We start from the raw sequence: 13,307 nt of genomic DNA, 5'->3' as shown, positions 1-13,307 counted from the left end.
GTCTTGTTCTCAGCCTGTCGGCATCATGTGATCCAATATCCATAGCCATGCCATTTAACAGTTATCACTGGCCCTTACTCAGCCTTACTCACCAAGAGCCCAGAGTCTTCTTGCTAGCAAAGTCAATGATCAAGTCTTTGAAGTCCAGGTTTCTAGCTAACTGGCTTTCAATGGATAGCATGGCAAGACTGTAATGCCTGTCCTGGGACATAGTGGACCTCATAGTTTTTTAAAATCCATTATAGCTTACTGAAAGCTCTCTCGCCACCAGCAACAGTCACAGGCAGTGTGCAAAATATACGTAATGCAATGCACACTTCTCCAACAATGCTTTGCAGCTGCATCTTACAAATTGCATTCAGGAGACCAAGAGGGGACAAGATACTTCATGATCAGTGGTTGGGATACAGAAGGGACTTTGTCCTCACTACTCTGCCCAACTTTCAGAACAGAATAAACTTATTCTACAAGTTTTGCAGTGGTGTGGAACCTAGTGTCCAAGTCACTTATGTTGTCTATAGCAGTAAACACTTTTGCTGCACTGTCCTGAGCTGTCTCCTCTTGAGAGGTCTCATCATGGAATCTCTTCCTTTTCCTCTGGCGGCTGTGTTCCTTGCTAAATTGAGGTGCAACGTCCATTTGCGTAGCAATCAGTGTTTCCTCAGACAGGAGAGACTCCCATCCATCTCTAAGAGCCTCCATCTTGAAGAGCCTGCATCTCTTCTTTTAAGGCTCTGATACTGGCTGCCTCTGTCACATTCCTGTCCTCAACACATTGCAGTACCTGCTATTATGCCAACTGACATGTCATTCAACACAATGCTGCTCACCTCCTTCAGTTGGGAGTAGGGCTGGTTCAGGGGATGGGTACGGGGAGACAGGGCTGCTGAGCCTGAAGCTGCATCTGTTGGGCCTGGCCCCAGGCAGGGGCAGTGACAACTGATTTTAGTATGAATAGCTTGCTAAAAGTTGGCCTGCATTGATTAAATGTCGGCTACAAGAGGAGCGAAATGTAACCACTCATAATTTTTGTGAAGTGATTAAGTAGCTATGGACTAAGCCAACAGGTTCATTTCCTCCACTCACGGATACACCCACCTTCCTTCTTTTCGTTCTTTTTGTTTTTGGAAGACAGATTTTCTTTAAGACTTGGCTCTCTCTCCTCACTCGCAATTCACAGCTAGGAAGTACCGTTCGCGCCTGGTTTTGGGGCAGGACTGAATTATTTCATGTAAATCGAGGAGGGGGCAATACAGAGGCTCTCTGGATGTTTTAATGTTTGCCAAAAATAAGAAAAGAAAAAGAAACCGTTAGATTTGTAAATAAAATATTATATTAATGATGATAGGTACATTTTCTTCAATATTAAATTAACCTAATGTTCTACATTTTTTTAGGGCTCCTGTTAGTCACAGGCCCTTAGAATCGTCCTAACTTTCCCCCCTATACGGCGCCCCTGCCTCCAGGCTGTGTAAGGGCAATTTGACCAAGGAGGGTGGTTGTGTGCTGCATCAGATGACCAGGCCTCCACAATCACCTCAACCCAATTGAGATCATTTGGGATGGGTTGGACTGCAGAGTGAAGAAAAACAGCCAACAAGTGCCCTGCATATGTGGGAACTCCTTTAAGACTGTTGGAAAAGTATTCCAGGTGAAGCTGGTTGAGAGAAAGCCAAGAGTGTGCAAAAGGTGGCTACTTTGAAGAATATAAAATATATTTTTAACACTTGTTTGGTTACTACATGATTCCATATGTGTTATTTCATAGTTTGATGTTATTCTACAATGTAGAAAATAGTAACGCATAAGGAAAAACCCTTGAATGAGTATTGTGTGTCCAAACTTTTGACTGGTACTGTAAGTGTGCTTATGCTTTCACTGGTGTGTGTCAGTGCCTGTACATCTGAGTCTATCTGGTTGATATTGCATCAGCATTGTCTGCTAGCCCATTGTGGTGTCTCCTCTCTGCCTCCAGAAACGGGACATCCAGTTACTGAAGGCGTACATGAGGGCCATCCGCAGTGCCAACCCCAACATGCAGAACCTGGAGGACACCATTGAGTACAATGAGATCCTGGAGTGAGTGGATTATTAAGCACTGTGGTGCACAGAACACTTCACAATCAGACAATATAACTTACTATGCTGTAGGGGGCTGCATTCCCGCGGGACAGATCATTGCGGCGCGGTCAACATTTTTCATGCTGCGGTCAGTCAGACAGACAACTTTGGGATTCAAATATTTTTGGGTCCTGCAGATTAAGGCTATTTGGAAACAGTCATCTTTCTGTTTTGTATGCGTTAGCCAATCTATTGTATTAAAATCACCTCTTTGTCACACTATTCACCCTCATAATTCTCTGCTTCAAGTTCAGTATCCTATGGGCTACCTCTCCTAGTTGGGCATTCAAGATCAAGTGCACTTACGGCTATATACAGTGCCTTCATAAAGTTTCACACACCTTTACCTTTTCCCCATTTTGTTGTTACAGCCTTTTTATATATATATATATATTTATATTTAAAAAATATGGTTTAAATGGAGATTTTGTGTCACTGGTCTACACACAATACCCCATAAAGTTTAATTATGTTCTTAGAAAATTTTACAAATTAATTAAAAATTAAAAGCTGATATGTCTTGTCAATCAATAAGTATTCAACCCCTTTGTTATGTATGGAAAGCCTAAATAAGTTCAGGATTAAAATGTGCTTAATTCACAAGTTGCATGGACTTACTCTGTCTGCAATAACAGTGTTTAACATTAATATTTTTGGAATGACTCTGTCCCCAACACATACAATTATCAGTTGAGCAGTGAATTTCAAACACTGATTCAACCACAGAGACCAGGGAAGTTTTTCAATGCCTCGGAAAGAAGGGCACCTATTGGTAGATTCTTAAAAAAACAGACATTGAATACCCCTTTGAGCATGGTGAAGTTATTAATTACACTTTGGATGGTGTATCAATACACCCAGTCACTACTAAGATACGGGCATCCTTCCTAACTCAGTTGCCGGAGAGGAAGGAAACCGCTCAGGGATTTCACCATGAGGCCAATGGTGACTTTAAAATAGTTACAGAGTTGAATGACTATGATAGGAGAACTGAGGATGGGTCAGCGACATTGTAGTTACTCTACAATACTAACCTAATTGACATAGTTAAAATAAGGAACTCTGTACAGAATAAAAAATATTCCAAAACATGCATCCTGTTTACAAAATGTGGAGTAAATCAAGGGTCATGAATACTTTCTGAAGGCACTGTATGTGTGGTCTCAATTAAATGCATGGGCCGACATGCACGGCACAGTTACAGGGATTTTGTTTGCCATTAAAATCCTTGGGCTGGCTGGCTTAAAAAATATATATATATTCTTTTTTAATTTTTTATAAATTACAAAATAAATCCGTACTGATTTTTGTTTGAGCAAAGGAACACCGCATTAGCCATGGCGAAATACATTGAATTGTAGGAAATTCGCTTTAAAACGGCAACATTTTCTCTCAGCTCCATGAAGAAATGTGTAGAATTGCAGGAAATTGGCTTAAAAATGCACCAATGTCTATCTACACTGCCAAGATGGGGGGGTCCTCTAAAATGTTATCTGAACTGCCAACTCCACCACCTAAGCCCCTTTTTTTGATCCAGAAAAACCCAGAGTTATCTTTCCAAGGAAGTTAACATAAATATGATTTAGGCTACAGTGTCTGGAAATAAATATTGATAATGAAACTAAGTGGAGGGTGCTCAACCAACATGAGTCAAGGTGCAACCAAAAAAATGTTATCATTTAAAAGGAAAAGGCACCTTTCCCGTTTTATCAGCTTAAATATTAATACCCCTTTTTTTTGTGTATCTCTGCCACAAATAGTCCCTCTCAGAGAAGGTGGGTCATAGGCTATGCAAAATGTAAGTGAATGTGCATGTGTCCACTCATCATTCTTACTGCTTCAAGTTCAGAAGCCTACTTCTTCTCCTCTCCTAGTTAGGAGATCAGGTGCGCGTGTGGTCTTTAAATAGAGCAGGCTATATGCATGGGCGGAGCAGCACGTGGTACTTATCTTTCCAAGGGAAATGTACTTCCTAAATATGATGTAAGCTATAGTTTAGGCCTACTACATTGACTGGAAATAAATATTGGTCATCCATATTTGTCTCTGCCTGCAAATCGTCCCGCTCCTATTAAGGTAGGCGATGTTATAGAAAAAACATAGTTTAAGAGAAAGTCCGTTCTTGTTTCAACTCTCTTTCAAACTACGTCTAGCCTAGTGGCTGATGTAGCCCAGTACCTAATACTGATAGCCTTAATGTAATGGACCACGTGAGAATCTCTGGTAACCTATTTCTTGGATTATTTTTTGCAAATTTGAATATTGCCTATCGAGTGCAACATTGCTGGGACCATTGCTGCTCAGCGAGGTGTGTCACATATGCCTAAAATAACATTTGGGTGACTGCGGTCGGCTTCACTACCAGTTCTTGTTGATGGGAGTTGGACAAAAAGCCAGCGGGAGCAGGCGGGTGCGGTATGAAAAGCTGCATGAGGGGGATGGAGAAATCAGTTCTGCGCAGACCTCTGCTACGCTGCAACACTTTCCACTTTTGAGGCATATTCGTGAATTATGTTGATTATAATAACCATTATAATATCCCAACTCTCCTCTCATCCTCCCCTCTACCTCTCCTCCTAGGTGGGTGAACTCCCTCCAGCCGGCTCGCGTCACCCGCTGGGGCGGCATGATCTCAACGCCAGACGCTGTCCTCCAGGCGGTCATCAAACGCTCGCTCATCGACAGCGGCTGCCCGCCTTCCATCGTCAACGACCTTATCGAGAATGCCCACGAGAGGAACTGGCCCGCCGGCCTGGCCACGCTGGAAACGCGGCAGATGAACCGGCGCTACTATGAGAATTACGTGGCCAAGCGTATTCCGGGGAAACAGGCGGTGGTGGTTATGGCCTGTGAGAACCAGCATATGGGGGAGGACATGATCCTGGAGCCAGGCCTGGTCATGATCTTTGCCCATGGGGTGGAGGAGATACTATGACCCGGCTGGGGTTGGTGGAGAGCAGAGAGGGGGGAGACTGACTGACCTGAATTGAACAAAGGAGAGGAGGGAGCAGCGGATGCTATGACACTTATGTCTGCGTACTGAATGGCACCCTATTCCCCATAAGCCCTGGTCAAAAGTAGTGCAACTATATAGGGAACAGGGTGCCATTTTTAATGTAGCCTGTGACACAGCAAGAGCAGGGGAAGATCCTATGACAGAGCAGGTTTTAAGAAGATGATATGACACCAATAGAAGGATTTAGAGGGTTAAGGGGGGGGGGGGGGGAGGAGTGTCTCCAACTAAGAGGGAAGAGGAAATAGAAGTGTGAAGAGTAAACATCCTGAAGGAGACACACTAAATCAGGATTACCCTGCTCTCTCTGCCTTAAACACGTTTTTTATTTATAGAAATTAAAACTTAACATGGATTGATCAGTCATAGGAAGAAACAAACAAAAAGATTGTAGCATAATCTGCCTTCTCCCCGCCCCCACTGCTGCTGACAAAATATCCCATTGTTTGGCTATAATGAGATGACTCATCGGCCCCCTCTATAGCTTCCAGTTATATATGACTCATAGAGAATTATAGAGGCCTCTAGTGGCCAAAAGGCCGTATTAGCATGGGCAGCGCCATTGAGGCCTTCCACCATTTTAATGTCGTCAACTGGGTGGGACTTCCAACATCATTGGCTGGTGAACCTGTTGGAGTCATGTCCAAAATTGACTACTTCAAAATTGAGATTGCCTCAATGGCACTGCCCATGCTGTCAGGTGCTATAATGGCACAGAAACAAAAGGTCCTTTCTCTCTATGGTGTGACTTCATCAGAAACTCATTTATCGATAATAAAGCTAACATGTATGCAATCTAAGCATACTTCATTGCAAAGTCCAAAAACATTTTCATTTTTTTATTGAGACTATCTGTTGGATTTCAAGTCAACACATTTCTTCAGATTGTTCTTAAGAAAGCTCAGGACCCCTTTGAGACAGATGTTTTCTTTAGCTCTCTGTATCTATTACCATGACATTCTCTCTTTGGGCCAGAAAATGTGGCTTATTTCCTGCTTAGGAGAAGGAATGCATGCTGGGATTGCTTAAGTGAATCCTATTGGATGTGCTCTGCTGTATGTGAGCCCTGGGAGGCACATAGAAAGGGGGAACTGCTGAACATAAACACAGATCACGTGGATCGCCATTGTTTGCAAGGACGTTTGGACCAACTACATTTCCCATCATAACTGCATCACCTTCCTCTTTGTCAACAACAGACCTTGTTCCTCCTTGGGATGCAGAGCTGATCAAGAATGTCACTCAAACGGTGGGAAAAGGATTAGTGGATGGACAGAGTCCTGGTGAAGGGTGTGGACCTGGATTTTTTTTTTATTCAAAAAATTGACGGACTTGAGTTTCATGCCTTATATTTTTGTAAAGTTATTGTGTATTTGATTTTTCTGAGTTTGAGTGTCCTATGTTGAACTTTTTCTTTTATGATGCTATCTATATAGTTGGTGTGAAGTGGGTCCAATTTGTATGATAACAAAGCATTTTATCCACAGCAATTATGTAAAAATTTACATCAACCAAAAGACTTCGGTTTTTGTTAAATTATTTTAATTTGGTTTACCTTGTCAAAAAGCATAAACCTTACACCACCATATATCATGTAGCTTATTCTAGTATTTTGTGTCCAGTCATACATTAAGTACTTCTCTGTGGCGTTGGTGATTTGTAATGTTGTTCCCGGATGAGGTTAGGTGATTTGTCACCCTGAATACATCACCACAGTGAGCAAAGATGTTACTGCTACTTTTTTCCCTAACAGTTTAGACTATTCTGGCTTAAATCGTTCAAGCAGTGATAGTCTACTGGCATGCTTTCATTTCAGCATTTTTATTGATTATTGTATAACTCACTTGTTCGTTTGCGAACAAAACTATTGATTTGTGTTACTTCCAACTAATGAACACAAGTTCACACACACATTTTATCCCAGCTTATTCTGGAAATGAATTAAATTCATTTTCTGGGGGTGACTGAATAAAAATTGACACACACACACTCAGAGGAAGTAGTTGAAGCTTAACCAACGTCTAGACTCCTCCTGAGAGCTGCTACAAAGCTGGAACATAGCCTTAATCCACTTCCTCACTCTGCATGGCTGGCTCTCTTTGCTCTGTCAGTTAGGTGCCTTGATATGATACATGTATGGAACTAAAACTCCGGTCCTGAAGGGCTGTGTGTCGAGCCAAGTATACATCTCAAGCTGTTTTTTTTTTGTGTGTGTGTTTTTTTTACATTTCCTTTAGTGGTATTGTACTCTTACTTCTTTTGGATACCCAAATCAAAGGCTTGTAAAGTGATTTGAAGTAATGGGGTTAGTGAGATGAGATCACTAAGTAGCTTGTCGAGCATAGGTACACACAAACATCCCTCCAAGACTTGCGTTTCAGATCCTTGCTATTATTCTTTGTGGTGTTATGTGGCTTTGTCACCTGTGCAGATTCAGTTAGAATCAATGGTATGAATAGAGGGCTTTGTTGTCTTTTCCTAGAGGATGGATGAACTACATTACGGTCAACAAAAAGGAGATGGACAAAGTGTTGATAAAACTTCTGAATAATTAATGGCTAGAACCTCCACTTTACTATTCAGAAATCTAGAGAGCAATGAGAGACTGGGAAAATATATATTTTGATGTTAAATACTGCAATCTAGGGTGTATTTACTAGGAACCAAATGCAAGCAAACGGGTCAAAACGAGGACGGCTTGACCTGAACTTGTCCAATAAGAAAGGGCTGGTTTTAGTTATGTTTTCCGTTGCGAAACGTTTTTCTACATGCCTTTAGGAATACACCCCTGTAGTCAAGAACTGACTGGGGTGTATTCATTATGTCTTGCAATGGAAATGTTTACCGTTTGATGCAAACAGGGAGAGCCCTACCTGAATTTGTCCAGTAGAAACTAGTTTTCATTGCAAAACATCTTCCCTTTGCAGTGAACGGGATCGCAACAGAATCTGTGTAATGAATACACCTGTCTGCCTTTTTCACTTATTCATATGCAGTAGTCTTGTGTGTGTTACTGTGATGATGATGATTAATAATACCACAGAACTGGGGAAGAATTACACAATTATTGTAAATTTAAGATTTATTGTAAATAGCTCGCTATCATATCAATATACATATACTGAGGCACTTCGATTTCTGTATCTATCCATATAAATTTTGATTTTGTGAGATTTGTGGTTTCATTAAAAGCTGATAAGAATTCCTGGTCGTTTGGAATGTTGTATTATGTTAATTTATTTTATTACTAAACCTTTTGTATATATAAATAAGGGAATAAAATGTATTTCCAAATACAAGGGGAAATCTTTCCCCGTGAAAAACATTCAAGTATAAAGACCTAAACCATGTTTCAACATGTTCATGTATTGAAGTCATATTGATGATGAAATATTCCACCTTCATTTTATTTATTTGTTATTAGCGTCAAATATAACTAAATATACAGTCGTACTTTACAACACATTATACAAAAAAAGAAACTTTATACTCAGGGATATAAATCTAATTGTATTGGTCACATGCAGATGTTATTGCGGGTGTAGCGAAATGATTGTAATACACATTTAAACAAAATACTTAAGACTTCACAGGTATTTCTTTGTTTTTTTTTTCAATTCCATTTTAAAAACTAAGAATCTTGGCTTTTCTTTAGCCCACCTGCATGTATGTATAACATATTTACCATACATAAAGATATTGATTATGCATATTTTGTTCTGATCTAAATCCTGGTTATTAACTAAAAGTAACACATCTTTACCATCAAGCTTAACCCTATCACCAATTGATCTAAAAAATAAATGCTCAAGATCTGTCCCAAAAAATCTTTGTACAAATACAATAATAGAATAAATGGCCGTTTTTCATCTGCCCTGTGATTGTAGCCTGGCTGACGCGACCCACGTGACTCACAGCGCAAGGAGAGCTGGGGTGTAATCATTAGTCCGAACAGTTGCAAAACGTTAAACGAGAGTTTCTATTGGACAAATCTAGGTAGCTGCCTCCCTGTTCTGCTAAGGCATTTACAATGAATCCTGCCGATGAATGCCCCGCCCTCAAAGGCACATGAGCCTGAGGATGTGACTGAAGGAGGGGTTGTTTTGATTTATTTTTGTATTTGGTAGTATCTCAATACCCCGTACCGTAGGTGGCGGCAATACACCAATAGATGTAGTCTGCCATACAACTTTTAAAGAAGAACAATCGGTGTAATAAATAAAAACGTGTTTTCGATTTAGGTGTCAGCCAGACTACTGTGATTTTTTTTATTGCCCCCATATTGTAACAAAGTTTACATATTCACTACATTGTATTCTTCCTCACCTGTCCATTCGATAACAATTCCGTGGCTCCTGTATTTTTAATCTGTAGTAGCCTATTCTGTCAATTATCCATTGTCAAACGCGAGAAGTCCCCCCCCCCCACCTCTGTCACAATGGATTACGTTACCCCTTAAATTACACTCCATTTCCCAAAATGTAGATAGGAACTGTCCTATAATACTGTCACCAAGGGGGTGCTAGTGTAATTGTCGCAAACTGCAAGCCCTTCCCCGCCCACTAATCCCTTGGATTTATATAATGCTCTAATACACTAACAACATCTGCTCATTTAGTTGTGGCCATAGCAGTCGCGTAGCCGTCCTAACCATCCATATTCGACCGAATTCTACTGTGGATAGCGGGTTTCTTTCGGGTCCACTTGTCCCTCGTCACCAGAGCCATCCATTTGGACGCACTTCACCAAAGTAAGCTGTTATTACATTCCCTTACAATTGATTCGTCTTCACCTGTAAACAATGAGTGTAGCCTACTGAAAGAGCAATGACCATTTGAGGGTTTTTTAATTGTTTACATTTTTTATTATTTTCCATAAAAGGTCAAACAACATATTTTGTCTGTGCCAGCCTATCACCGCGCCCTGGACTTGTTTGACTAACAATTTGGAACTGATTTTGGCCACTTTAGTCTACAGTGTAATTTTATGTTCGACCTGTAAGACTTCCAATGCAATCCATTGTCATTATTTCTCAACTCAAATTTGTATATATATTGGTTCATCTGTGTAGGCTACATATGGAATGATTTACACAGAACAAAATATACATTCCTTATAAAAGTAATTTTAAGGATGCTTGTGCTTTTCATACCTTCTGCTCTTAGACCAGTTTCCCTACCCTTCGCACTATTTCCTCATGGGATCCTGCTTTGTCAAAATTGTAGTGTAGGTAAAGTGTGTATGTGACTGATTGAGTAACTCATTGTATTTGATCCTTGAGTCAGCCATGCATTAGAGATGCCACAACTTCATCTCCTCATACTAGATCAAAGCTGGTGTCAAGAATCATGATGTTGGTATACTGCAGCCAACTACTGTATGTCAGCAGTTTTTCTCAAACTGGGTTTCTAAAATATTCAATCTGACATTACTCTGTAAAGGACATTACAGGATGTACCCTGTCAAGATAGAATGAAATCAAATCAGGGAGTTAAACAATATACCCTTAATCCCAATGTTTGACAATTAACCCAAAACCTTCAAGCCTCTGAATTATTGTATTTTCTCTTCTTGTCATTTTGGTGTAATGTAATGTATTCTATTGTCAATTACTTTCATACTAAAAAGGATACCTCTGGAATGTGACTTTAGGCTTATGTGTGTAAACTTCAATTGCAATGCAGGTGCTTCTACACCTGCATTGCTTGCTGTTTGGGGTTTTAGGCTGGGTTTCTGTATAGCACTTTGAGATATCAGCTGATGTAAGAAGGGCTATATAAATACATTTGATTTGATTTGAATTGATTTAGTGATATCCTCAAATGTAGTTATGAAATGAGCAGCAGTGTGCATTATAGTCTGTTGTTGATTCTCTCTTAAGTAATTTGATTTTCCACAAAGGTTTCCAGGCCATCGGAACAAAGTACTGACGTAGAATGAAGACATTTTCCTTGGGTGATGAGAGTCATGCTCAAATGATTCCCTTAATTGGACGAGTAAACCCAAACAGGCAGGATTCCACTGCCTGGGCCAGCTGGAGATTCGCCATCACATTTTGCCAGTCTCTTTTCATCTGAGGATGAAACTAGAAAGTGTCCCTCAGGGATGTATTTGATTAGAACATGGTTTTGACGTTATCTTGAGATGGGGTGTGAGGAAATAACAAATGTGATAGGCATTAAGGAATTTAGGGCTTAGGTACGGTAGGAAAATGACACACTGGTAAGGAACTACACTGAGTGTACAAAACATTAATAACATCTGCTCTTTCCATGACAGACTGACCAGGTGAAAGCTATGATCCCTTATTGATGTCACTTGTTAAATCCACTTCAATCAGTGTAGATCAGGCCTGGCCAATTATTTTCCATGGAGGGCCAAATTAGAATATATTTTTGTTATTGCGGGCCAGAATCATATTACAGGATTATACATCATGTGTATGCCTCTGTTGACAGATATATCTACTGTAAATCACGTCCTGATATGCTACTTATTTAACTTTTTTAACATGCACAGAAATAAACTACATCCATGTTCTCCCTTTGATAGGTATTTTCATTATTAAACATGCAATGAACTACATGGGGGGAAAAGTACACTGTGCATTCAGCACCACGGACAGAACTCTTGTTAACGGATATGCACAAGAAAGAGAGAGAGCTCAACATTACATTTAAACTACTCAATCAGTGTGAGGAGTGAAGTCTCTGATGGGCATTGACTAGAGCAGTGAAGCCTGGTATAGTTTATTGCGTCGCTATGCGCAGGATTGCTTAGAGGTGAGAGTCAGTAAGAGATGATCTGTGCCTTGACTTATTATATTCCATCACTGAAAATGTCTGTTCACATACATAAGTTGACCCAAACACTACAAACATCTTCTGAGCATGACTTCTAATCCTTAGAAAGTTTTGTTCATCGAGAGAGGCATAGAACATCGTCAGTGACATTGTTTTGAATAGTTCTCCAATCACTGCATCAGACTGGAGATCGATAAATTCAAGTTGCAAGTAGGTGGAAGTGTTATCCACATTGAAGGTGAAAGGAGAGGAACCAACAGCATGTCATTTTCCAACACTTTGAAATCCTCAAAACGATGAGAAAACTCACCTTTCAAAGCACGCAGCAGTGATGTATACTTCTCCCGCTCATCATCTGATAGGGAACAGACTAGTAGTGTCAGACATTGGGTGAGATTGTTGGCTTCTACTTGGCGGGTCAGGAGGAGAAATTTCCCTTGAAGGCTTTGACAAGGCTGTACATCTGATGTGCAAAAAGGTCCTTCCCTTGTAGTGTGGAATTCAGATCATACATGAGGTCCATGATGTCCACAGTAAAGGCAAAACCAGCCAACCATTCTTTATGTCGCAGTTGAGGGAAATCCACATATTTTCCCTTTCATTTGCAAAAACTCAGCAATCTCCAATTTCAGGTCCCACACCCTTTTTAAGCACTTTCCCCAAACTCAGCCATCTCACGTTTGTGTGGTAGGGGAGATATGCATGACCCGACTCTGTCTCTTCCAACAGTGAGACAAACTGCCTGTGGTTTAAAGACTTTGCGCATATGAAGTTTACCACTTTAGTGACTGTATCCACAACATAGCTCATTTTCAGAACACATTTACAGAGCATCTCCTGATGAATAATGAATCAAATAATTTTCTGATCTGGGTTCAGCTCAGCTACTTGATCTTGTATCCTTTTCAAAAGGCCCACGTTTTTTCCTGTAAAGTTTGGGCACCATCAGTTGTCACACTGGACAACTTTTCAAAACTCAGTCCCAGCTTTGCCACACTTATTAACCTCCTCCAATAAATCTTTCCCTGTGGTTGCGCTCTTCGTTGACTGCACTGAAGCAAGCTCCTCTGTAATTTCCAAGTCTGGGGTTATGCCTCGTAAGAATATCAACAAGTTTGCAGTGTCACGTGCATCACTGGTCTCATCTAGGATCAATGAGAAATAGGTGAAATCCTTTACCCTGTCTTTCAACTGTTGTTCCATATTCTGTAGATGTGCTCAACACGCCGTGTCACTGTTCGTCTTGACAGGTGAACATTTTCAAACAGCTCTTTCTTGTCGTGGCAAAGTATTGCTGCAGAGTCAATTAAACATTCTTTAATGAATTTGTCCTCAGTGAATGGCTTGCTACAGTTGAAGTCGGAAGTTAA

General features: G+C 40.5%; 2 protein-coding genes across 5 annotated transcripts in view; both read left to right on the top strand.

Annotated features, from left to right (window-relative positions):
* Positions 1–8,338, top strand: part of LOC124002985 (E3 ubiquitin-protein ligase NRDP1-like) — a 29,279-nt gene extending 20,941 nt beyond the window's left edge. For all 4 annotated transcript variants that reach the window (XM_046310866.1, XM_046310865.1, XM_046310863.1 and 1 more), the window contains 2 exons: positions 1,976–2,079; positions 4,702–8,338. In XM_046310866.1, coding sequence (XP_046166822.1) covers positions 1,976–2,079; positions 4,702–5,056 — 459 coding nt within the window. In that variant the 3' untranslated portion in view covers positions 5,057–8,338. The remainder of the gene's footprint in view (positions 1–1,975; positions 2,080–4,701) is intronic.
* A 1,368-nt stretch (positions 8,339–9,706) lies between these two features.
* LOC124004287 (diacylglycerol kinase alpha-like) overlaps positions 9,707–13,307 on the top strand; it is a 36,695-nt gene continuing 33,094 nt past the window's right edge. The window contains exon 1 of the mRNA XM_046313081.1: positions 9,707–9,884. The gene's annotated coding sequence lies outside the window, so the exon portion shown is untranslated. The remainder of the gene's footprint in view (positions 9,885–13,307) is intronic.

This window comes from Oncorhynchus gorbuscha, linkage group LG18 (assembly GCF_021184085.1).
Source record: "Oncorhynchus gorbuscha isolate QuinsamMale2020 ecotype Even-year linkage group LG18, OgorEven_v1.0, whole genome shotgun sequence".
NCBI classification, from domain to species: domain Eukaryota; kingdom Metazoa; phylum Chordata; class Actinopteri; order Salmoniformes; family Salmonidae; genus Oncorhynchus; species Oncorhynchus gorbuscha.
Note: the sequence above shows the minus strand (reverse complement) of the source record. Positions and strands in the feature narration are given on the sequence as shown.